We start from the raw sequence: 25651 nt of genomic DNA on the forward strand, positions 1-25651 counted from the left end.
ACCAATGTGTCCACAATTTCTAGAGCCACCTCCTTAAAGTACCCTGGGATGCAGACCATCAGGCCCTGGGCATTTATCAGCCTTCAGTCCCATCAGACTACCCAACAACATTTCCTGCCTAATGTGGATTTCCTTCAGTTCCTCCGTCACACTAGGATCTCTGGCCACTAGAACATCTGGGAGATTGTTTGTATCTTCCTTAGTGAAGACAGATCCAAAGTACCGGTTTAACTCGTCTGCCATTTCCTTGTTCCCCATAATATATGCCGCAGGATATTTCTCTGCTGGGCGGGGGCTTCAATGTCGGGAGCCACGACCGCCCCGACGTGCAGCAACAGCGGCAGCGTGTTCACCCGCCCCGGATCGGACTTATCATCGGCGGAGCCGGCCGTCTTCGGAGGCTGCGGGAGCGGCTGGGACTCGCCTTAGGCTTGGCCCGCTGTGGACTGTCCGGTGCGGCCTGCAACCACAACAACCTGACTGCGGGCGAGGACAGCAGGAGAAGGGAAAGACATTGTGGCCTTCCATCACAGTGAGGAGAGGACTGGAGGAGACTCACTGTGATGGATGTTTCTTTGATGGATGTTTCTTTTTTGTGTGTTTTTGGGGTTGGGTAATTTGAATGCCTATTTAATGCTTTTATTGTTGGACTGTGTTTTTGGGGGTTTTGGGGTTGTGTAATTTGAATGCCTATTTAATGCTTTTATTGTTGGACTGTGGTTTGGGGGTTTTTGGGGTTGTGTAATTTGAATGCCTATTTAATGCTTTTATTGTTGGACTGTGTTTTGGGGGTTTTTTGGGGTTGTGTAATTTTAATGCTTATTTAATGCTTTTATTGTTGGACTGTGGGTGACTGAATTTCGTCCAATATTGGATGACAAATAAAGCTATCTTGAATCTTGAATAAATTCCCCTGCTTCTGTCTTCAAGCGACCCACATTTGCCTTGACTATTTTCTTCCTCTTCACATAGCTAAAAAAGCTTTTACTATCCTCCTTTATATTATTGGCTAGCTTACCCTCGTACCTCATCTTTTCTCCCCGTATTGCCTTTTTAGTTATCTTCTGTTGCTCTTTAAAAGAGTCCCAATCCTCTTGCTTCCCACTCTTCTTTGCTATGTTGTACTTCTTCTCTTTTATTTTTATGCTGTCCTTGACTTCCCTTGTCAGCCACGGGTGCCTCTTACTCCCCTTAGAATCTTTCCTCCTCTTTGGGATAAATTGATCCTGCAACTTCTGCATTCTTCCCAAGGTAAGGTCAAAGTGCATGATGCACGGAGTGGTTCAAGCCATCTGGAGGACATGGCAGCTTCTGGCATATACTACCAACACATGCAACAGGTACAATCTTATCTTGAAAAAAACGCTAATAGCCAATTTTTGTGCTGTAAAAAATGAGGAAGAAGCTAGAGGATTTGGCGGATGAAGAGGAACTGGGAACATACAGGTATGTAGGTTAATTGGCTGGGTAAATGTAAAAAAAATAAAAATGTCCCTAGTGGGTGTAGGATAGTGTTAATGTACGGGGATCGCTGGGCGGCACGGACTTGGTGGGCCGAAAAGGCCTGTTTCCGGCTGTATATATATGATATAGGAAGGATGTCGACAAAATGGAGAGGGTACAGAGGAGATTTACTAGAATGTTGCCTGGGTTTCAGCACTTGGGCTACAGAGAGAGGTTGAACAGGTTGGGTCTTTATTCTTTGGAGCGTAGAAGGTTGAGGGGGGACTTGATAGAGGTTTTTAAAATTTTGAGAGGGACGGACAGAGTTGACGTGGGTAGGCTTTTCCCTTTGAGAGTGGGGAAGATTCCAACAAGGGGACATAGCTTCAGAATTGAGGGACAAAGGTTTAGGGGTAACATGAGGGGGAACTTCTTTACTCAGAGGGTTGTGGCTGTATGGAATGGACTTCCGGTGGAAGTGGTGGAGGCTGGCTCGATTTTATTATTTAAGAGTAAATTGGATAGGTATATGGATAGGAGGGGATTGGAGGGTTATGGTCTGAGTGCAGGTAGATGAGACTAGGTCAGGGAGAATGGTCAGCGTGGACTGGTAGGGCCGGACAGGCCTGTTTCCATGCTGTAGTTGTTATATGTTATATGATATGATATGATAAGGGCTGCCAAGCTCGTGGACGCAAAAAGCAGCTGGGAAGACGTCTGGCCAGCCGGCGGGAGAAAGGAAAACGCGGCCGCGAAGGGAGGCTAAAGAGCAAGGCCGAGAAGCAGAGGGCCGCCGACCGGCCAGCAGGGGGAGCAGAAGAGGAGGAGGAGAAGGAAAGGACGGGGTTGAGCGAGCTGGGAGAGGAGCAGCGGGAAGAACCCGAGCCGAGGGGCCTGGAAGGTCTGCAGGGGCAGAAGCAGCGAGCGCTGGAGGTCGGCGACCCACTGGGACCTGAGGGCGAAGGGCCCAGGGAGCCTAGCTCGACGGGCTTGATGGTGGAGGAGGCAGTGGAAGAGGAGGAGGAGCGGAGTGTCAAGCCCGAAGAGGAGGAAGAGGACCAGGCAGAGGCCAATCGGCAGCGGACCAGGCCACGGCTCTGCTCGGCGGGGCCGGGTAATTCAAGTGGAAGCGGAGCCCGGCTGACTGAGATGGCGAGCGGTGACAAGGGGCTGGAGGGCCAGTAGGAGCGGCCAGGGGCCGAAGAGCTGCAGGAAGTGAGGTACGGAGCAGGGGTGCCGAGCCTGGAGGAGCGCAGGAACGGGGAGAGGTGGCGGGACACTCGGAGCGCTGGGCAGGAGCTGGGGACGTGCTGATGGTGCGGGTGAAGCCGAGCTGCAGCAAAGTGCAGCCGCAACATTCAACTGCAACACTCTCTCATTTGGACTGGTGAATTGTTCCACAACAAAAGTAATTCCAAACATAAAATAGAAGAAAAAGACTAAGCAAAGAGCTGCACTGTAAGTGATTACCTGCAGTACACGGCGTGCCCCCCAGTAGGCATTGTGTGGCAACAGTACGGGTCAGGGGTTATGACCTCGCCTGCCATGCAATCCCCCAATTCATGTGGCTCAAAGACAGTGGCCATGGCTGGGGATACACAGTGCAAAGACGCAAGTACACGCCACCTATAGTTAACTGTTTTTGTGTGGAAATAATATGTTGAGTAATTAACACAAATTTTACTGGCTTAGCTGGAGCTATCAGCAGAATTCCATGAATGTCCCAACAAAATATGGATCAATGCAACAATGGCATAACTCTTTTATTTCTAGGAAATTTTACGAGTTACAGCTTCATTATTAATGCATCACCATTATAGTGCAAAGTTTCCAGAAAATTAAGCTCTAACGTTTCAGAAACGGAGTGCAGAAACTTTTTTAAAAACATTGCTTGCAATTCAAAACTGTAATTCAAAAGTTCAGAATTACATTATCTATGTCTGACCAGAATCCAGTTTATCTAAAGCCAGAAGCAAGACATGAGGTGGACTTGACTCCACAGTATCACTTTGTGCAAGGAGGAAGTAACAATATCTTAATAATCACTGTGTTGTTGAGAATGATCAAAAGAAGAAAAACATATTAATCACTTCACTTTGCGAATAGAAAAATGCTTTAAAAATGAAAAAATACACATTTTGTATTGAAACATCATTACATATCCATTTAATATTAAACAAATATGTTGCATTTTTCACTCACCCTCACTATCAGTAAATATATTCATGAAGAGAGAGTTGAATACAAAGAAGGTTAATATTGCACATCAATCTCTTTCTCATCACTCTCATCAATATACCAGACTCATATTTTAACACGTGATATTATCCAATGATTATCCAATGGAAGAGGCCACTGCTTCATCTCTGAGCCTATTTGCTATATTTCTCTTGACGTTTGAGAAAAAGAGGCACTCTGGCTTGTGGAATACATAATGTTCATTTACAGAAGTAATTAGTGACACTAGCACCAGTAATGCAAACTAGCACAAAAACTCACAAATGTAATAAATCATTTTGAAGTATTTAAATTACAAATGTATCTTCGATGCTGGAAGAAAATGTGCTGCATCTCAGTAACTTAAATGCCCTATCATCTTTCTGAAACACGACAATTTGAAATGGCGCTGTGAATGGCCCAACAAAATATCAACTTAAGGCCTTCAACATTAAGCTAATTGACAAACATTTGCTCTTCATATTTTATTGTACTATCCTTTGAGGATATTTTTTCCAAAACTATCAATAAGGTTTTGAATGAATTAAGAATTTGAGCATCATAAAACATCTTAGAATTTACTGAACAGCAAAACATTACAACTCCTGATTTCTGAAGATAATTTTGGTAGTAGTTCTCTTGAACAAGCTTCTAAAATTAATTTTATCTTGTAACTGAATTTATATCTTAGATACAGATAATCTGTTCCTAAACATGATCAAAACAACTTTTCACAGTGCACTATTAATAACTGTTACATTGATTTGTTGTATAATTTTTTTCCAGTATTAGCTCTATAAAGACATTTGCATGAAACTGGAGCATAACATTATTTGCTATTTTCAGGACTATTTACAAATCTATTTCTGTACCCGTGTTACAGCAAAAAAACAAACAAAAGTGCAACAATTGGATAAATACTGCAGTTGAACTTCTTTCTAAAACAGCAAAAAAATATGGCCACTGTTCAGAATTTTGAAAAATCGTTTCAAGCTCCATCTACCCTGAAGATGCATATTGCAGTGGGGCAGTTGAGTCAACACTGAAATTTATCCAATCTTTTACTTACAGGCAGTATAGCTTGAATACAAATACAGAAGTAGCATGTTTTTTTTATATATAGCTTTCACTGAGATTTCTTTTTAAAAATCTCATTATAACATGCATTTTTCTACATTTCGCAAAGGGAATTTTTAAGAAAACAATTACTATGCATGTGTGTACACAGGCTGAACTAGTGTCTGAGAATATTTCTGTGCTTTTGTGAGACAAACCCTCAATGAATTGAGCCTTATCACACAATTCTTTATTTTAAGCACAAAGTAGAAGCAAACTTCAAGTTTAACAGGTCTCATTTACATGGTCTCAAATAGGACCATTTGAAATGTTAAGTACACTCTTATTTTTTAAAAGAGGAACTTTTATCCATTCAAATTACATTTCAAAATTAAACGCTTCTCAGTGAAACTGGCAAATGATTTCTTTCTGTTCTGATGTAATACTGTAGGAAATATTACCGTTCAGTGTCAATGACTCAGTGCTGTTCATGGAATGATCCCTTACAAAATGGACATTTATCCTCCTCGTCAGCATACATTCAGTAATGTTGTAATCTTGAGTGCTGCCATCTTTTCAGCAGTTCACACCCAGGCCTGTCCAGTGATCTGGCACCTTTAGGAAATACTTGTCCATTGCTTCGCAGAATCGTGTTCTATAGAGTTCTGGGGAAACCACAGTTGGCATTTTCCCTATGCAAAGAAATTAGTGATATTATCAATTTTTGCAAAGTTAAGGTGATTTAAGATTTCTATTTAGAACCACATTGAAATTAAACTCGACTCAATTGCTTGAAGCAACATACTTGATAGATTAAAAAATATATAGATCTGAAAAACAACAAAGTTTCACAATCCCTAATTAAATTTGTGCTTGTTTGGATTAGACACCAAGTACAGAAAAAAATACATGCAAGTACATTGAAGGGTCTTGACCTGAAACGTCACCTACCATATTCTCCAGAGATGCTGCCTGACCTGCTGAGTTACTCCAGCACTTTGTGTCCTTTTGTGTATTAACCAGCATCTGCAGTTCTTTGTTTATATACGTATATTATAAACTTGAATCTTAACTATTTATCACTATTGCACTTCGTTACACAAATGCTGAAAACCCCTCCACATTGTCTACATAATACTTGGTTATTCCAACCAGGAAAATTATTAAACTAGAGAAAGACATTTCCAGAAGGAGGAATTGGATGGCAATAAGTGGGAAAAAATGCCACATGTGAAGTGGAAAGCACAATGTATAACAACAAAAACTGAAAGAAATAACAGCAAAGTTATTCTTGTGGTTACAACAAAGGCACAGTACTGCAGAGTAATTTCTTGCACACAAAAGACAAATAGTAGTTGATTGCAAGTAAGCTCTGAAATCCAGAGTTTGTGTTTAGCCTACACTACACAGTTTCAAGGTGGAATATACAGATGTAACAATTCTTCTAAATTATTATATGGATGAAAAGAAACAGGATAAGAACACTTTTTCTCAATCATTTTTGGACTTACCTTGTCCACCCAAGATGCCTGTGGACTTTACAACCATTTCAAGCTTTTTATCCCAAGTAAATGTCCTGATATAATCTAAATTGAAAATAAATTAGTACATTATTTTGAGGGAAATAATCTGGGGGGGATGTTCTTTTCATGTTTATTGACACTTCAGTAAGGATTAAATTTACAAACACAAACTAGATCCATCAAATGCATCTACATGAGGCACTGCCTCAAAAAGGTGACACCTATTTTCAAGGATCCCCGCCACCCAGACCATGCCCTTTTCTCACTGCTACCATTGGGGAGGAAATACAGAAGCCTGAAGTGCCACACCACCAGCCTCAGAACCAGCTAATTTCCTACAACTATCAGGTTCTTGAACCTACCTGCACAGAACACTCCACTCCACTTCATGCACTTTTTATTCCCTAATTTCTATTGCACTAAAGTCTTTATTTTTGCACAATCCTCTTTCGTTTAGAAATATTACGTAATATTTATATAATTTGTTTAGTGTGTTTGAATTTATATGGCTGTGATGCTGCTGCAGTCAAGTTTTTTTCATTGTATCTGTACCTCACCACACTTGTGCATATAATAAACTCGCCCCGACTTGACTTGCTGAGTTTCTAATGAGAAATCTGAAGGAGCACCCTGGGTTATGGAGCTATAGCGCAAATCTGACATTATGCAAATTTTCCAATATATTTTAAAAACATTTATCAAGCTTGTAATAATAATAAACACGTTTCATAGTTTTCAATTCAATAATGATTGGATACAGTATCCGTTCCATTAGTTTAATTATTGGTAGTGTTAAGGTGATTATTCAATGCGGTGAAAGAATTAACGCATGTATGTTGAGCAATACTATATGGGTAGCTGCAGAGAATGACCGATTCACTCAGGGAGAAATTAGATTACAGATGGTTCTCAGGAACAGGATCTATATGTAACCTGAGCTGTTCCATTTTGGATTCCTACCAGGCTTGTATTGGTTCCTGGTATAAGCAAGTTAGCAAGTTTAAAAAAGAGCAATTCTTTTTGCCTATATGAAAAAAGATCCTTCATTCTGCACCACTCAAATCCAGATTCATCCCATGTCTACATAGCTGTGGGAACAATGTCCATATTGCATTAAAAGATTAATATTAGTGCAGCTGTGTATGAGTAGGACATAGAAGGACATAGCAATTGTTTGAATTTTACATTCATAAACTATTTTATGTTTTATTTACCGATAATTCCCACAACTAATTCATTTGTTGTGTCATCCCGGCCCACGAGCAGAGAATAATCAATGATGAGATGGCTTGATAGAAAATATGCATCACTATGAATGGATGCCCGCAGCACAGCTTTGCAGTGTGATCGAATATAAAGAGGATTATCACGAATCATTTTTAAAAGGTTTTCATCCAGTAATACCACGTCACATGTCTCCTTTCCAGTTTCTGTTTTAACATTTCGATTTCTCAAAGAACCTTTTAAATCAAAAACCTGAATGGGAAAAAAACCACAATTATTGTCGTTGACGAGACATTCAAAAACACAAAATTGGCGTGCTTTCATTAAGAAAGTATTAATAATCTAAGTCCAATAAGCCTAATGTGTAGCAGCATTGTTCAAGATGTCTATGGACTGGATATTAGCTTGTTGCACAAAGTTTTAACATGAGTGATGTTTTAGTGAGATTATACCATCTATCTACCATCAGTTATTTATTCACAGGATCAGAATAACGTAGCAATTTATGCATCTTCAGTTGTAAATCTATATACTTTGCAGTGTAATGAAACCATGTACTGCTGTGTATGAGTAGGGCATATAATAAAGACATAGCAATTGTTTTAATGTCACAATTCTTTATCATCCATCAAGAGATAACATATTATGAAAACAATTTTGAATTACAAATCAAAACTGGACGTAAACCATTTTTAATTGTTGCGGTTACATACCTGGGCCATTTTTCTCCCATAGAAAAGATTCTCCATAACCAAAAGATCAAGTTTCTTCTCAGTATTATTCTGCGAGTTTTTGTAGCCTATTCGATATACCCCCAGAATTTTGGCCAGTGCTGTTGGTCTCTGCATATTGGGGGATGGGCGACGAAAATTAATTAGACATGTAATTTTAATCGCTAACCCAGCAAATTAAAATGTGATGCAATACATTAGAAAAATGGTCGCCAGGCAACTCTTCAAACCTTTGGAGTTTCTTTTGTAAGATCAAGTATGACTTTCTACCTCCTACCAGTTTTCCACCATGTTAAAAAAATCATGAATTGTTGTCTTGAACACAGGACTCAGATTTACAGAGAAACCTTCTAAAGAAACATCTCATCTCAGTCTTACATGGCCAACACTTTGTCCTATTGGTGGTTCCTAATTCTAGACTTTCCATGCTAGGGTAACATTCCCAGCATCAACACCATTAAAATGTACAATTAAATCATTCGTTGTATTGTCTGTCAGGGAAGGTTGCCAGCAGGCCCGCTCCAGACTGCAGGCGTATGTGCACTGTACTGAAGCTTGGAGCAGCCAATGCCAAGGCTCTGTGGGGGAGGACAACAGTCTAGGGTCCTTCCGCTGCTGGACATTGTGGGGGGGGGGGGGGGGGTGGAGGTGGGGTGGAGACGCCCCTCAAATGATGAAAGGGATATCACTCCAGGAAGCCACATGAATGGCAAGGGTGATCTTTCTGTGAACGCTACGATACGAATCTAGTGAATGTACTGTATGTACAGGCTCTGAGAATGTCAGGAGTTTTTGCACAGTTCTTGTTTTGTATATATTTTTTATGCTGAATAAAGTTTATTTTGGGGTTTTTTTTAAAATTTGTACTTACATACTACTCAATCTCTCCTCAAAGAACTATCATTTTTGCAATCTACCAAGTGATTCACTATTGCTTACCCTTTAAAGCTAACTTATCCTTCTTTTAGTAAAGGGACTGAAACTGTACAAGGTACTCCAAGTGTGATCCCAACTAAACACTAATAATTGATGATGGAGCTGAGGGCGGCACGGTGGTGCAGCGGCAGAGTTTGTACGTTCTCCCCGTGACCACGTGGGTTTTCTCCATGATATTCGGTTTCCCCTCATATTCCAAAGAGATGCAGGTTTGATTGGGTTTGTTTACTTGGCGTAAGTGTAAATTGTCTCTAGTGTGTGCAGAGATCGCGCTGACATGATGGGCCAAAGGGCCTGTTTCCGTGCTGTATCTCAAAACTAAACTAAACTTCCTTTGTTTTAATTTATCCTTTGCTTTCTCAACTGGTAGAGTTTGTTATAACATAATAGGCAAGACCGTTATGGTGATGTGCTGATTCATACTGTTTTTCCCCCTGAATTTGCAATTGTGGACCCTTGTGCCAGTTAAAGGGCTTGGAATTTCCAATGGGATGCTGCATTCCATGGGAACTCTGTTTCAAAGTGGACACCATCAGCATCTACTGAAATTGTAGAATTGGCTGTAAAATGGCAGAGTATTCCAGAGTTACTGATACCTTACAGTAGAACCAGCCCTATTTCCAGTCCTCCCACACTCCAAAGACGTACAGGTTTGTAGGTTAATTGACTTGGTAAATGTAAAAATTGTCCCTAGTGTGTGTAGGATAGTGTTAGTGGGTGGGGATCGTTGGTCGGCACGGACCCAGTGGGCCTGTTTCCGCCCTAAATCTCTAAATTATATTTTTTGCACAAAAGTACCATAGAACGTGTTTGAATTATGCAGTGCACATTTCCACATTTATCCATATAGGATAATGAGTAGAGATCAATGTTACTGGCATTAACTCGAGGTACTACAGAAACTAAACATTCTACAGCCATGCCACCACAGATCAAAAACCTGGGCATGAAAAGCAAACAACTGGTAGGAAAATCAGTAACTCATCCAGATCCCCACAACCTGCTGCAATTACCTTTTGCTGAACGGCCGTTATAATGTAATTAAAATAATGAGGAGCAAAATCTAGGAAAGACTGGACTTCCAGGCGAGGCATCTGCTTCAGAATAAAGCGGTCATCTGGGAAAAAATAAAGCCAACAAATCTGTCAGATATTCGAATTAGAAGAACTCAAGTAAATTCAACTTGAAGATAAGCAAGATTTCCTAATCAACAAGCATTCGGTAATAATTCTTAAAGAAATATTCCAAATTGCATTTTCAAGTTAAACAGAATTTAAGGTTAATTTAGATCCAATTGCTTTGTTTTGCTTTATCTACCGTATTTCCTTAATATTAACCAGTGAGCACAAGACTCTGATCTGACCCCATTCATGACCTGTGGGTACAAAAACCTATCAACCTAGTTGGCCAGAGTACCTGTTTTCAATTTGAAGTTGAAGATAACGACAGATCGTTTCTCACGTTGGTACTGCTTGGTGGAACTTATCATTAGCTTTTATTATTCTTATAAAAGTAATTGGAGGATGACTAATTGCTTAGTTCTGCTAACTCCCATTGTTCACTCAATATCACGTGAAATTGCCAAATCAAGGTTACTGTTGAAGTTTAAAACGATCCTTTAAACTCTTTACACTTTACAATTAAAATGATAATGCATGCAGTTGTGGTGAGCCATAAATAAATTGCCGATGCTTCCCGAAAATCTACTCAAAGAAATCTCTCAACTCAACAAACATTAAAAATAATAATGTAAGTGAATGTATATTTTGTACTCTTAATTTTGCATTCATAAAATCATTTTGCTCTTTCAAATGAAATATTGCATCAGGATCGCATCTGCCCACATCAGTAAAAATCGCAGAATACCATTTATTATACCGTATATTGCACAATAAATATCAAAAAAGGACTAAACAGATGTCTGGATTTAGGAGGGTATTGTCAAACATCAAACAATATAACCCCACTTAACTGGCCACGACGTCAATGTCTGCATGCATAAGAAGACAGCAATCTTGAAGATATTGTTATGCTTCACCCTCTGTCCTTTGAAGGTACTCAGCGTGGAAACAGGAATTGGAGGTACCTGACTTTTATGATCTAGACCCGACAAATAATCTTGAACCAGGAACTAAAAAGGCACCTTCAGTCTGAAGAAGGGTCTCGACCTGAAACGTCACCTATTCCTTCTCTCTCTCTCTCTCTCTCGAGATGCTGCCTGACCTGCTGAGTTACTCCAGCATTTTGTGAATAAATCGATTTGTACCAGCATCTGCAGTTATTTTCTTATACTAAAAAGGCAGTCTGTTCTCCTTCAAATGAAAGGAAGAGAGTGGCCATACGCAAATACCAGAGTAGAAATATTTTAATATCACAAGTTACAGGAGTATTTTTAAACCCGAGATTAAAAAGAAGCTGAAATTTAAAAAAAAAATTTACTTTGAAATTTAATTTTTTGAAAGTAGTTTTTCAGTGCTTTAAAAACTGTCCTTCACATGCTTTAGGTTTTACTTTAAAACTTTTAAATTTAAACTTAGTCAAAACTGTCACAGCATCAAAAGAATCTGAATATGTTTAACAAATACAAAAAAAAACTTTAAAGTAATCAGACAGCACTTTGTACTGAATATAAACAGCTGGTCATTACTCCATTGGTTGTTTCTGGGGCCTCCATATGCACAAATTGAGTTCCATGCACCCTCATTAAGTACTATCCTGACATCTTAAAAGACTTTATACTTATCTGTATTAAACTTTATTAAACATTCCTCAGCCCACCTGCTCTGATTTCATGACATATATGTCAGCAGTTTTACAATCCTATGGTTTAATCCATGGAATTAAATGCCCCATGTTAACATATTCTATTATGTTGCCTGCCACAACTAAACTTTCCAGATATAAAGTTCAACATTTCCTTCTTAAAAATTATATATTTAACAAATATGCCACATTGAATCTTCATGCCATGATACTGAATCAAAAGATTCCTGTTACCTTCTGTGGCATAAAAAGCTGCTCCTGATTTGCCTCCCCGGGCCTGCCATGGTACACAGTGAGACAGAGATCGGATGAAGTCATCCTCATTGCTTGCCAGAATAACATCCCGCATTTTGTGGAATTCTTCGGCATAATAAATTCGACAGTAGAACTTGGCATTGGCATCTGAAAACTCTGTGCAAAGCAGTTTAAAAATTACAATGAACATCCAATCCAGTGTGGAAATGTACAGTTAATCTGGTAACTTCTGAATGCTGTTAAATAGTTCAGAATGATCAAAGACCACATGCCCTGTCTATTTCCTGCGCTCCACGGCTGCAGTAAATGCTACCAAGTTCCCCTGGTAGCATTTCCCAAACATACAACTTCTACAACCCAAAAGGAAAAAATAGCAGACGCATGGGAAGATCATCACTCACATTACCCTCCAAGTCACAAAGCTGCCTGGCTTGTTTAGTTTTGTTGATTATTGTCACATGTACCGAGGTCCAGTGAAAAGCTTTTTGTTGCGTGCTATCCAGTCAACGGAAAGACTGTACATGGTTACAATCGAGCCGTCCAGTGTACAGATACAGGATAATGGGTACAATATTTAGTGCAAGATAAAGTTAGATCAAGATAGTTCAAAGGTCTCCAATGAGGTAGATGGGAGGTCAGGACCTCACTCGAGCCGGTGAGAAGACTGTTCAGTTGCCTGATAGCAGCTGAGAACAAACTGCGCCTGTATCTGGAAGCATGCATTTTCAAACTTCTGTACCTCTTGCCTGAGGGGAGAAGAGGGAGTGACTGGGGTGAGACAGGTCCTTGATGATGCTGCTGGCCTTGCTGAGGCTGCATGAAGTGTAGATGGAGCCAATGGAAGGGAGGTTGGTTTGTATGATGATTGGGGCCAAGTTCACAACTCTGCAATTTCTTGCAGTCTTGGATGTCAATCATAATTCCTGAAGTCAATCATAATCTCCTTTGTCTTGCCAATATTGAGGGACAGGTTGTTGTCTAGGCACCAGGTTATGAGGTTCTCAATCGCATTAGAGTACTCCATCTCATCATTATTTGATATCTGGCCCACTACGGTGGTGTCTTCTGTGAACTTGTAAATTGAGTTGATTGGTATTTGGCTGCAGTTATGAATGTATAAGGCGTAGAGTCGGGGGCTGAGAACGTATCTTTGTGGGGCACCCATGTTGAGGAGAATCGTCAAGGGTGATTTGTCCCCTATCCTCACTGATTGTTCGGTATTTCATTCGGTATTTATACCGAATGACAATAAAGTTCTGTTATACTGTTATACTGTTGGTCAGGAGGCCGAGGATCCAGTTGCAGAGGGAAGTGCTAACTCCAAGTTCCACGAGTTTGGAGATGAACTTGGTTGGGATAATGGTACTGAAAGCAGAGCTGTAGTCTATGAATAGGAGTCTGATGTAGTTGTCCTTTTTATCTAGGTATTCCAGGGATGAGTGTAGGGCCAGGGAGATGGCATCAGCCGTGGACCTATTGTGGAAGTAGGCGAGCTCCAGTGGAGCAAGGTAGGTTAGATTTAATGTGTGCAACAACCAGCCTCTCAAAGCACTTCATGATGGTGGATGTTAATGCCACTGGATGGTAGTCATTGAGGTATGAGATCTTGCTTTTCTTTGGCACCAGGATGTTAATGGTCTTCTTGAAACAGGTGGATACCTCAGAACGGAGTAGGGAGGGATAAAAGATGACTGTGGCTAGTTGGTCCACGCAATTCCTAATGCCACGGCCAGGGACTCCGTGCGGGCCAGCTGCATTCCTTGGGTTCACCCTCAGGAAGACTGATCTAGTGACCCTGGGAAAAGGTACACTCGAGTCTGGCAGGACAAATATCATCGCCTTGTTGGCCTTCTGCTCAGGGCGAGCATAGAATGCATTATGTTCATCAGGGAGGGCCGCACTATCACCAGCGATACTATCTGGCTTATTCCTTCATTACCAGGTCAAAACCTGAGAACTCCCCAAGATAGAGCAATGGAGGAACACCCCCTACCAAATGGACTCCAGTAATACAATGCTCACATTCTCACGGGCAATTAGTGATGGGCAATAAATGTTGATCTCATGAGTAAAGCCAACAATCCATGGATGAACAATAAAAAAGCAATTCATAATGCCATAAATAGGAAAATTAAAGATATCTTTTGCAGAGGACAGATGATGGTTATGATCTATTGAAGCTAATGATTTTAAATGAAAAGTTTTGCTATCACGTCAAGTCAAATTTTTAGAGTTAGCCAGAGTACAAATTGTCTTCATGAAAGAGATAATTAGAAATTGAATTATTTATAGCTCAATTGAGATTATTTGAAGTTTACAATTCCTTTACAGTTCATTAGCTAGTCGTTTTACTGTAAGATATAAAAAATGTCACTGCCTCAGTTCATACTTTGGACTTGATGCTTCACACGAGAATGCAATGGAGTGAACGTACAGGGAAAAGAGGCTAATGTCTTTCATGGCATGTCATCACGGATGTGGTATAAGGTTCATCGTATTATGTCACAGACTGTTCCTAATGATGCAGTCGCAACATTAAAGCAAATTATTGTAAAGTATAAACAAGTAGTACCAGCAAGAAACTTTAAATCATACATTTCTTGGCCCGAGGATGATTGAAATGCCATGTAGCTAATTAAACAGTCTCCAAGCACGGTCATTGCACAGAGGTGCTCCATTTAAAAAAAAGACCAAATTGTACATTTGGTGAAAGGATAAATATTGTCCAGGATTCAGAAACAAATATTCTCAATTTATTTTGGAATAATACCAGGGGATGGTCTGATGAAGGGTCTCGACCCGAAAAGTCACCTATTCCTTTTCTGCAGAGATGCTGCCTGACCCGCTGAGGGACTCCAGCATTTTGTGTCTATCTTTGGTGTAAACCAGCATCTGCAGTTCCTTCTTGCAGATTTTGTTTAACTGTTTCATTTACAGGACAAAGCAAACAAACAATGCAATACTGATGTGTCAACCTGCAACCTGTAATCTTAACCTATAATCTTCTAACTTTAAAGAGCGCTGATCTAAGATGACACTAAACCTAAAATCTGGAGGGTTTGGAAAGGAAGATTTGGGTGCCTAAATTAATTAACACTAAAGGTGAGTAGGGTTTGTAAGGGGAAGTACCAGATTTACAAAGAACACTTAACATAGAACACCAAACAGTACAGCACAGGAACATGCCCTTTGGCCCACGACGCCTCCACTGCCTGTGATGCCAACTTAAACTGCACATCTGTATGTACATGGTCTATATCCCTCAATTCCTTGTCTGTCATGTGCTTGTCTAAATGCATTGCTATCATATCTGCTTTCACCCTGTTGCCCTGGCAGTGTGTTCCAGACACCTACTACTCTATGTAAATAAACTTGCCTGATAAACCTCCTATAAACTCTCCCCCTTTCACCTTAAAGCTATGTCCCCTATTATTTGACATTTCCACCACTTCCTCCATTTGATATAATTCTATCAGGTTGCCCCTCAGCCTCCAATGTACCAGAGGATACAATCAAAGTTTATTCAACCTCTCCTTATGGTAAATACTCTTTAATCAATGCAACATCTGGGTAACCTCCTTTGCAAAGACTCCACATCCTTCCTGTAATACAGCAATCAGAATGGCATACGATACTTCAAATGTGGCCTATCCAAATTTTATACAACTGCAACATGACGTCCTACTTTTATACTGAACATGCAACAGTTGAAGACATTCACAAGCATGCTATGTTCTAATCAAAAATGGCACTGTAATGCTTCCCTCCAAAAACTGCTCAACTTAACACGTGTACCTTAAGGCAACTTCAAATGTTGTCATCTTTCAAACATAAGTGCCTTTGTCTGCCCTTCCATCAATTATTCATCCAAAAGGTTTATTGGATTTTTTTCACTATTCCATAATTTTAAACTCATGCAGCCACCACAAAATGACGAGTCTTCTGATCTTCAGTTTCATATAAACATATTAAGATAATAAACACTGCACATTTAGAAACCAGGGCGATGCCTTCATGATCAAAATGAACCTATGAAAAGTTTTTGCTTGTTACGTAATTGCCATTTGCTTGAGCCTGATGCAGATATATTAGAAAAATTATATTAAAAAAACATAAACTGGAAGGATTGAGTGCATCAAGTGGCCTTTGTGGAAGCGAAAGCTAAAGTGGTGTCCGGATGCAGGGCCCCGACCTGAAAAGTCCACTTGCACCCTTTGACTCCACAGATGCTGCACCACCTGCTGAGTCCTTCCGACGTTCTGTTTTTTTACTTCAGAATCCAGCAGCTGTAGTCTCTATTGTCTTTGGAAAAATGATACTGTTGTAATAAATTGCTGTAAATAATACTGCTGTAATAAAATGCGGAGACCAGAGTGGAAACTATATTACTCCTTCCCACTCTTGATTGGGCTTACCAAGGACAAAGGTGGCATTTCTGCTGTGATCCCTGGAGGTTAATGAATTTATCTCAAATCAGGAATTCAACTTTGAACTAATCTTGGCCGTATTGCTCAGTGTTAAAAAATGTGCAACTTTATTTATAATTGGCTGTTGGATATATAAGCTGCAAATATTTTATGTACGGTTAAATGAAGAGAGGAGCTCTAGAATAGCTCAGCACATAGTCAATAATACTTACGCAGTTCCACATGAGTGTTTCCAAGCAACTTCTTTTGTTTGTCACCATCACCATCATCTAAAGTAAAGCAAAGCACTTAATGGAGGCACACTTTAATTTTTTTTGATATGCAGCTATATAAACATAGCACAAAAAGTAAGGAAATTTGTGTTTGGTAGATTATTTCTTTATTGTAACAATGCTTCTTGGCAATAAATCTTATACCGTTGGAAAGCCTGTTTATTTCCCTTTTAAATGGTGCCACATTTGTAAGGAACATGCATTTGTGGGATGAGCAGCAGAGCTGAGTATATGGGATGCGCCCATGAAAAATTTGCCAAATCTTCTCTGCCAATGCCAAACAGCTTATTCTGCCATTGACTCTTGTTCGGTGTTGTTTGGTGGATTGGATGATTGGTCTGAAGAAACAAGACATATTGGCAATTTAACAATTTATTCATTTAATAAACAGGAGCCACAGTAGCGTGTGGAAGAACCATACACAGCCACAACAGCCTGGCACCTCCTCCTCATGCCGGTCACCAGCCTGGTCACACACTGTTGTGGGATGGTATCCCATTCTTGTCAGCACCTGGGGGTACCAGAAGCTCAAAACAAGAGTCAATAGCAACAGCAGAATAAGCTGTTTGGCATTGGCAGAGAAGATTTGGCAAATTTTTCATGGGCGCAACCCATATACTCAGCTCTGCTGCTCATCCCACAAATGCATGTTCCTTACAAATGTGGCACCATTTAAAAGGGAAATAAACAGGCTTTCCAACGGTATAAGATTTATTGCCAAGAAGCATTGTTACAACAAAGAAATAATCTACCAAACACAAATTTCCTTACTTTTTGTGCTATGTTTATGAGTAATGCCAGATGACATCACCATTTGGTCTCTTTTATATTTACATGACCAATATGTAATCATATACCGTTGGTACAATTACAAACCATATTTCTTCCTTATAATTCTCTTTTCATGGTACATACTAGAAAAGTGCAAGTCTAAAATAAAGGTATAATTTCTGTTCAAATATATGCACAAACCTACTGACAAATATCTTAAGATAACGGTTAGTAGTACAGATAGTCATGCTATGTTGAGATATTGCACTCCAAAGAAACTTTGTGTTACAGAAAACTGCATTGTAAAAACAATCATGCTAATTGGGAAAAGAGGATTAGAAAAATTTGGACTGACAATAACAGTTATTTCTCCCACAGGAATTTCAAATACAAAGGTCTTTTTAAAACCCACATTTCTATTTGTTATTTGAAGCTAAAATGACTGAAGGCTGTGTTACATTTTTTTTTGAAGAATCATTGCACTAGTGTCAATAGAAGCAACTCTTCAATTTCAATGACCACCCCAGGTGAAACTGACAGACCTTAAGAGACGATGGTATCTGATTACTGTGGGGAGGTTAGATGGAAACAGTTTCTTTTCCCAAGACTGTTTATTTTCCAAGGCAGTTTTCTTTTCTGCTTGTCAATTTCTAAAGTAATTTTTAAATAGTTCTTCAGTTCCCAATAGAAATTGCATTAAAACTAATTTGGCCTTTGTAATACAAAAAGCGTTGCCTAATGCATTTGCTGTGTTATATCCAGAGTTGTTTTAAACAACACGTGTTATAGCAGAACTACCTGTATATCAAGCGTGTAAAACCTCATTAATAAGTAGATACTTTTATATCAGTGCCAGTTATTGTCATAAAACAACCAACAGCGTGCTTATTTTATGTACCTAATCTGATTGCGAATACATCTACAGAAAATAGATTACAATAAAATTGAGTAGGCAATTGAATAATTACAATGATTACTAATTCAATGTAGATCCGTACTTTGCCACAAATCTAAATTCACAATCAATGCATCAGGGTGCAGACAATAAGCCATGTTCTGCACACATTGATACACCTGCAGTGTAGAACCCATTTACAGGCAATCTGGTGTTTAGGAAGGAACTGCAGATGCTGGTTTAAACCGAAGGTAGACACAAAAAGTTGGAATAACTCAGCGGGTCACAGCATCTCTGGAGAAAAGGAATAGGTGACATTTTGGGTCGAGACCTTTCTTCAGAGTCCGAAGAAGGGTCTCGACCTGAAACGTTACCTATCCCTTTTCTCCAGAGATGCTGTCTGACCTGCTGAGTTATTCCAGTTTTTTGTGTCTAACTGCCAGCAATCGGATGAGTTATGGATCATCCTTTCTTTGAAAAAACTGTATGGAGGCAAATCTGCTTTCAGAGTCAAGGAGACTTGCCACTATTGAAAAGGATTTTATATTCATGGCAAAGGGACAAACAAAATTCAATACTTTGAAAGGATTTCAACACATAGCAAACATTTATCAAAAGGTTTTGGAGATCAAGCATTCTGGCAGACATACAGGAGAGAAATTGAGAAGATATGTAAACAATATTTTATAAATGACATGGTATAGATTATAAAGTGTGTCATTACAGATAATCCTGAGGAATACTTTTCAGGAACTAAATAACATTGATTAACAAAATGTTATTGGTCCCAAAGAGAAAAAGATCCCATTTCACATTATTAGAGCAACTGCCCCATTCACAGCCCTCAACACGTCACCCGGTTGGTGCCACGGTCGGAAATCAGTTGTTTCCAGTAATGGTATTAATATAGCAATTTTGCAATAAAATGAAAGAAAAACAAACGTTGTTAGCAATGCAGAAGTTCAAAAGGCACATACAATGTCATTGTATAATGTTTAGTGTGTCAGTGACTGGGACTTCACTGTACCTTGTGGCTCTGCAGCATGATTCTCTGCCCCTTCTTTCCCTGATTGTATGACCTGGGAAAAAGCACTATCTGCACCTTGTAAAGCCTCTTTTCTTTGTATGGACAGTTCAGGGCTTTTACCCCCTGAACCTCGGAAAAATGATAAAACTCCAGAAGTTTTTCTTGCTAGAAAAAAGCAAGAACATTTTATATAATTTTGATTAATTTTTTTGCCAAGATCTAAAAGTAAGCCAGCCAGCCCGCACTAGCAAAATAAAATGTGATGCTGCTGAACTTTTTAAGCTATAATGCTATAAAGCACTCAAAAATAGGCACTGCATTTGAACAAGCCTTTCAAAATAAACTTACGTGTCTGTTCAGAGTCAGCCGTGCGATTCCCTTGATCACTGCTGCTTTCCAAGTGCCTTGCAGGACTGTTGGTTTTCGCTCTGTCTGTATGACTGAAATAAGGAAGAGTTGAAAGATGAAAAATTCTGTTTTGAGGATTATCCTAAAATATATAGGAAATGGTAATTGCACAAAATATTCACTGCTGGACCTCCCTTCATGGAATAAAAAAGGTCAGATTTAACAGTCATTGCACTAAAGCACTGATAGTTGTTAAAGACTGTTTCAGCAAATTCCATCCTGCAATCCTCAGGCTTGCAATTTTCCATTGTTGGATATCAGAAGTAAAGAGTTTGCCGCAGGTTGCAGTGAATCTGACAGCAAACAGTTTTTAAAAAAGCTTTAAAAAAAGTTTAGATAAATAAGCAATACAAATCAGAAGGAATTCCATTGCACAGAAATAAGATTTTTTTAAATCCAGGTGCTACAGCGATTTAAAATAATGGGTAGCATTAAAGTTCCATTTAAAAGAGAGGATGTGAACGTAATTGAAGAACCCAGATATCATTGTGTCACATCCACAACTGAGCAGTGACATTGATAAATGCAACTAAAGAAAGTGTTGCTTCAGCTATATTCTTGACCCCAGCCCAATTACTTTATCTGCTGCATGCTCTCATCACTTCCACTCTTCACAGATTCTCTTCCAAGATCTTCTACGACATTCTTGTATTCTTTACAGCTACAGGGAATATGAAAAGGTTAAAGGCTAGTATTTACTCAATTAAAACAGGTGAAAAAAAAATGTCTTAAAAATTAAAACACTACCTGAGTGCAAATGCAATGATTGAACTTGGCTCCCTCTCACACACGGTAATTGGGACACACTCATGTTCCCACATAAGGTAGTGTTTATCTGGATCACTGTTAAACAATGTAATAAACAAATGGTCACATCGTTTTGCAAAGATTGTATCGGAAGGAACTGCAGATGCTGGTTTAAACCGAAGATAGACACAAAAAGCTAGAGTAACTCAGCGGGTCAGACAGCATTTCTGGAGAGAAGGAATAGGTGACGTTTCAAGCCGAGAGTCAGACTGAGAGTCAGGGGAAAGGGAAACGAGAGATATAGACGGTGATGTAGTCACATTGTAATAATAATAATAATAATAATATGTTCGTTTATTTGTCCCACACCAGGGAAATTTGCAGTATTACAGCAGCAAAGTGGATAGCAAGAGACATTCATTATAAATAAAAATAAAGATAAGGATAATTGTCATCATTTACTGTGTTTTCCTTTACTGTTACTGTTGACTGGTCTGCTGGGAGCAGTGCTGGTTGTGCAGTCTCACAGCAGCGGGAAGGAAGGACCTCCTATATCTCTCCTTCACGCACTTGGGGTGAAGGAGTCTGTCACTGAAGGAGCTACTCAGTGCAGTGACAGTGTCCTGCATGGGGTGGGAGTCGTTGTCCAGCAGCGATGTTAGCTTTGCCATCATCCTCCTCTCTCCCATCGCCTGTACTGAGTCGAGGGGGCAACCCAGGACAGAGCTGGCCTTCCTGATCAGCTTGTCAAGTCTCTTCCCCTCCGCTGCTGAGATGCTGCTGCTCCAGCAGACCACTCCATAGAAAATGGCTGATGCCACCACCGTGTTATAGAAGGTCCTTAGGAGTGCCCCCTGCACTCCAAAGGATCCGAGTCTCCTCAGCAGGTAAAGTCTGCACTGGCCCTTTTTGTACAGTGCATTGATATTTACGGTCCAGTCAAGTTTATTGTTAAGGTAAACACCCAGGTACTTGTTCTCAACTAGCACACAGCTAACAATGGCCTGTTTCCTTTGTCATCTATACTTTTTTGCATATCTTTCATTCATTTGTTCTATATCGCTCTACACCATCTATATCTCTCATTTCCCTTTCCCCCAACTCTCAGTCCGAAGGGTCTCGACCAGAAACGTCACCTATTCCTTTTCTCCAGAAATGCTGTCTGACTCGCTGAGTTACTCCAGCTTTTTGTGTCTATCTTTGTCTTTGCAAACATTTTTATTTTTGCACATTGCCTCATTGTTATTTTTGCAAATTGCACGTTCATTCTTAATACAAAATATAATAATGCTTTAACCTGCTTTAAAAATATTTGTAGATTCTACAGTGCACACAGTACCACAGTGCATCCGGTATATTGATAGTTAAATTTAGAAGCTGGTTATGTTTCACTTCCAAAACTATGAAAGTTATTAACTTCCCCCAACGCTCAATAGTGAAAGATATTTGAAGATATTTCAAATATTTGATATTTGAAAATATTTGAAGATGTTCAATAGTGAAAGTTGACTTATCATGAATTAATAAATTTTAGGCATCGGGTTGACATCCATAGGATCATCTGGTCCATAGTTCTCCATAAAAATTATATCATTGATGTGATCAATGGATACATTGCAATAAAGTGAAATAGTTTTGTACTTTGCACTGAACCATTTTTTTTTAGAATGCAGAAACAAACTCAAATCTCTGGATATATTGTCCAAATTTCAACCCCTTAATTGCAAATGATAGTCTTCAAATCAGAGGAATGTAATTGAGAACGTAAAGCAATCATATGTAATTTTCTTTCAAGTTAAACATGAAACAGTTTGGCTTTTTTCGACAGGAACAAAACTCACAATGGGAAGGGAATGGGGTTATAGCTGCTTCCTGGAAGTAGGTTTGCAAAAATGGCCTTCATAGTTGACTTTTCTTTCACTTGACTGTCACAGGAGCCCAGCAGGTGTCCATCACACACATCTGCAAATGTTAATATAACCTGATCAAACTCATTATATTGAAAACACTAACATGTGATCACAAGATGGTGGAACAATACCAAAATATTAAATGTAGCTTTCCATTTCATTCCCCTTGTCTTTTCCACCAGAATTAAATTTTAATGAGTACAAACTAATTATGCAGCATGAATTCCATATCTTGTCATCATTAAAAGTTCAGCAAAAATAAACAAACATTATACGTTGATTAACAGCATTAACATTTTTAGCCCAAGATCACAATCTTGATTGTTCAGGGCTGTGAACACACATCAGTACAAAGATAAACAAACTATACATCCAAAATTATTGCATCATATGGGAGGCGCATTCCCAATCTCGTTGTACCCCTGTACAATGACAATAAAGATATATTGTATTGTATTGTATTGTATTGTAATAATTTTGTTGAAAGGTCATCAACAATTCATTAACGGCATTCTGCATTTACGATTGCTATTCTGTTCATATACATGCAATATCTGGCATAGGTCATTCAACCCAACCAGTCCATATTGACATTCATATTCTGCCTTTACACACATGTCGGTGAGCTCCTGAGAGTGTGCAAGTGCGGGCCAGATGGCACCAACGAGATAGCTTGCGTTTGAAGCATGTGGAAAACTGTTTTCAAGTTCCGTGTCTCCCGTTTAAAGAACAGCTCATAGTTACTCAAACATCCTTTCTTCCAGTGCTGCAGTTAATGAAGTCAAAGTTCTGGCCAGCCAAAGTGCAAGTATGTCACTGACCTTGAAAATAAAATGTACTTACCATCAACATAATTGCTATCTTGGTCATTGGTAATAGACAGTGCAGGGATGACAAGCCCAGCATATGGCTGCTCTGTGCATACATCTGGAGTGGAGGGCAACTGAGAGCTGCCATTGTTTGTGCAGCAAACAGCCATATTAGTCAATAAACGATCCTCTGTAAAAATACATTTTTACAAATCACAATTTCAAATATTTGACATTACAGAATCTGATGGTAATTTTTTTTATAAACTAGTGCCAATTAATATGAATAAACTTAAAATAAAAAATTGACAAGATATGGAGATTAAACGTTTGATTATAGACCATTTTCAACTATCAATAGCACATACACACCAGTCCACGCAAGAAAGGGATTTATAATAAAAATAACTAAATTAGTAAACTCAATAATATTTCAATTTCTGACCATGTTGAAAATGTTTTGGACAGGAGATAAAAAGACAACTCAACTTTTTTGTGTGGTTGTGCAATGTTGTGCATTCTCAATCCTCAATTGACAGTGCAGAATTGGCATTGAGAATCATTTACAATTCAAGATCCTGGGCTCATCACAAGGAGCAATGCAGAAAGAAAGCGATCTGCTCTCTGTGCAGCAGAGATAAGCAGACATCTGCTGTCATAAGGGGAGATCTCCTTAGATTTTAAATTATCCAGTCATTGCGATAAAGAAACCGGTACAGTAGATGAGAATTAAAATTTTCAAAATACATTTATTTCATACACGAATAATGCAACATTTTATTTTTGATTAGTTTTGCATCCAGAAACTAATCACCATTTTTGAGCGACTCTAAACAAGCTACTGATTAACCCCAAATTTTGCCCACCCAAAAAATAGCACATATTTTGGAAGGGTGGCACAGTGGCGCAGCGGTAGAGTTGCTGCCTTACAGTGCTTGCAGCATCAGACACCCGGGTTCGATCCCGACTACGGGTGCTGTCTGTACGGAATTTGTACGTTCTCCCCGTGACCTGTGTGGGTTTTCTCCAATATCTTCGGTTTCCTCCCACACTCCAAAGACGCACAGGTTTGTAGGTTAATTGCTTGGTTCCTAGTGTGTGTAGGATAGTGTTAATGTGCGGGGATCGCTGGTCGGTGCAGACTCGATGGGCCGAAGGACCTGTTTTCGCGCTGTATCTTTAAACTAAACTAAACATATCATCTCCCTGGGAATACTCTTGGCTCACCCGGATAAATGCCAAGTTTAAAACCTGTGTCTGCAAAAGAGCAAACATCATGATTAAATACTGGATAAATTGCAGCATCTGTGTAAAGAATTATCTCAAACTGAACAGGTCAGTTACTGGTCATTGAGATGGCTCTATTTATCAAGCACATAGGCTCAGAGCTATTCAGCACAGAAACAGGCCCCTTAGCCGAACACATCCATGGTTACAATTTTTATTGCTTTAATGCAGGAAGTCCTTACTGATAGTGCTCCTTGATTTGTATTCAGTCACACAAACTGATCAAAGTTTAAAACATAAGTCAAATCATACCTTTGTCTCCATTCTGCTGTCCTGAGGAAGAATTTCGTGGTGAAGAATCCAGTGTACTACTCTATGAAAAAGTAATAAAATCACATCTTTAAATAAAGGGTAAATCAAAAAAAAAAAGAGAGATCCACAAAGTCAGGTCAAAAGTTAATTTAAAAAATAAGTAATCTGAAGTACAAACAAAACATTTTGTTCGGAATGTGAGATAATTTTACTGAGCACTAAAATTATGCGTAAAGCGGAATTTGTTTTTCCTTAATCTTTTGGAGGTGGAAGAAATGAGAGGTCACCTCAGGGTAACTGAACACTGTAGCAGAGAGAGAGAGATATATGCTATCTGTGGGCTGAGGGAATATATGGGACAGTGATCATCACAAAGATGATCACCCTGAAAGATGCTCAAACTTATTTGTATTGAGGCAATTGAATACCTTTGTTTCTTCAGTTGATCTTAATCTACCAGGACTTGGTGGAACCGCTGGCCTCTTGCGTCCCTTTTCTTGCTGAAATAAATCCTGTAGTCTAAAATAAAGTATTTTGGGGAGAATAATGAAACAATGCTATAAAACTGAAGAGCTAAAGTAAAGAGACTACAAAAATTGTGACAAAATACCAACTCCTTGGCAATTACAACAACTAAATCACATAAACAATGAATACATCCCTTTTTAATTGTCGTAACTACACAGAGTATAACAGCT

General features: G+C 39.2%; 1 protein-coding gene across 10 annotated transcripts in view; it reads right to left on the reverse strand.

Moving 5' to 3' along the window:
- Positions 1 to 3210: 3210 nt before the first annotated feature.
- The window catches only part of pikfyve (phosphoinositide kinase, FYVE finger containing), a 101894-nt gene continuing 79453 nt past the window's right edge, over positions 3211 to 25651 (reverse strand). For 6 of the 10 annotated variants that reach the window (XM_078404229.1, XM_078404230.1, XM_078404236.1 and 3 more), the window contains 15 exons: positions 25382 to 25472; positions 24954 to 25014; positions 23449 to 23604; positions 22537 to 22657; positions 20696 to 20791; positions 20526 to 20609; positions 19889 to 19980; positions 19541 to 19705; positions 16788 to 16844; positions 12128 to 12304; positions 10144 to 10247; positions 8177 to 8305; positions 7454 to 7715; positions 6228 to 6302; positions 3211 to 5408 (listed from right to left, as the gene is read on the reverse strand). In XM_078404229.1, the coding sequence (XP_078260355.1) occupies positions 5293 to 5408; positions 6228 to 6302; positions 7454 to 7715; positions 8177 to 8305; positions 10144 to 10247; positions 12128 to 12304; positions 16788 to 16844; positions 19541 to 19705; positions 19889 to 19980; positions 20526 to 20609; positions 20696 to 20791; positions 22537 to 22657; positions 23449 to 23604; positions 24954 to 25014; positions 25382 to 25472 (1786 nt within the window). In that variant the 3' untranslated portion in view covers positions 3211 to 5292. The remainder of the gene's footprint in view (positions 5409 to 6227; positions 6303 to 7453; positions 7716 to 8176; positions 8306 to 10143; positions 10248 to 12127; positions 12305 to 16787; positions 16845 to 19540; positions 19706 to 19888; positions 19981 to 20525; positions 20610 to 20695; positions 20792 to 22536; positions 22658 to 23448; positions 23605 to 24953; positions 25015 to 25381; positions 25473 to 25651) is intronic. The other 4 variants (XM_078404239.1, XM_078404233.1, XM_078404232.1 and 1 more) reach the window with 3 other exon arrangements.

The sequence above is a fragment of the Rhinoraja longicauda genome, chromosome 8 (genome assembly GCF_053455715.1).
Source record: "Rhinoraja longicauda isolate Sanriku21f chromosome 8, sRhiLon1.1, whole genome shotgun sequence".
In the NCBI taxonomy this organism is placed as follows: Eukaryota; Metazoa; Chordata; class Chondrichthyes; order Rajiformes; family Arhynchobatidae; genus Rhinoraja; species Rhinoraja longicauda.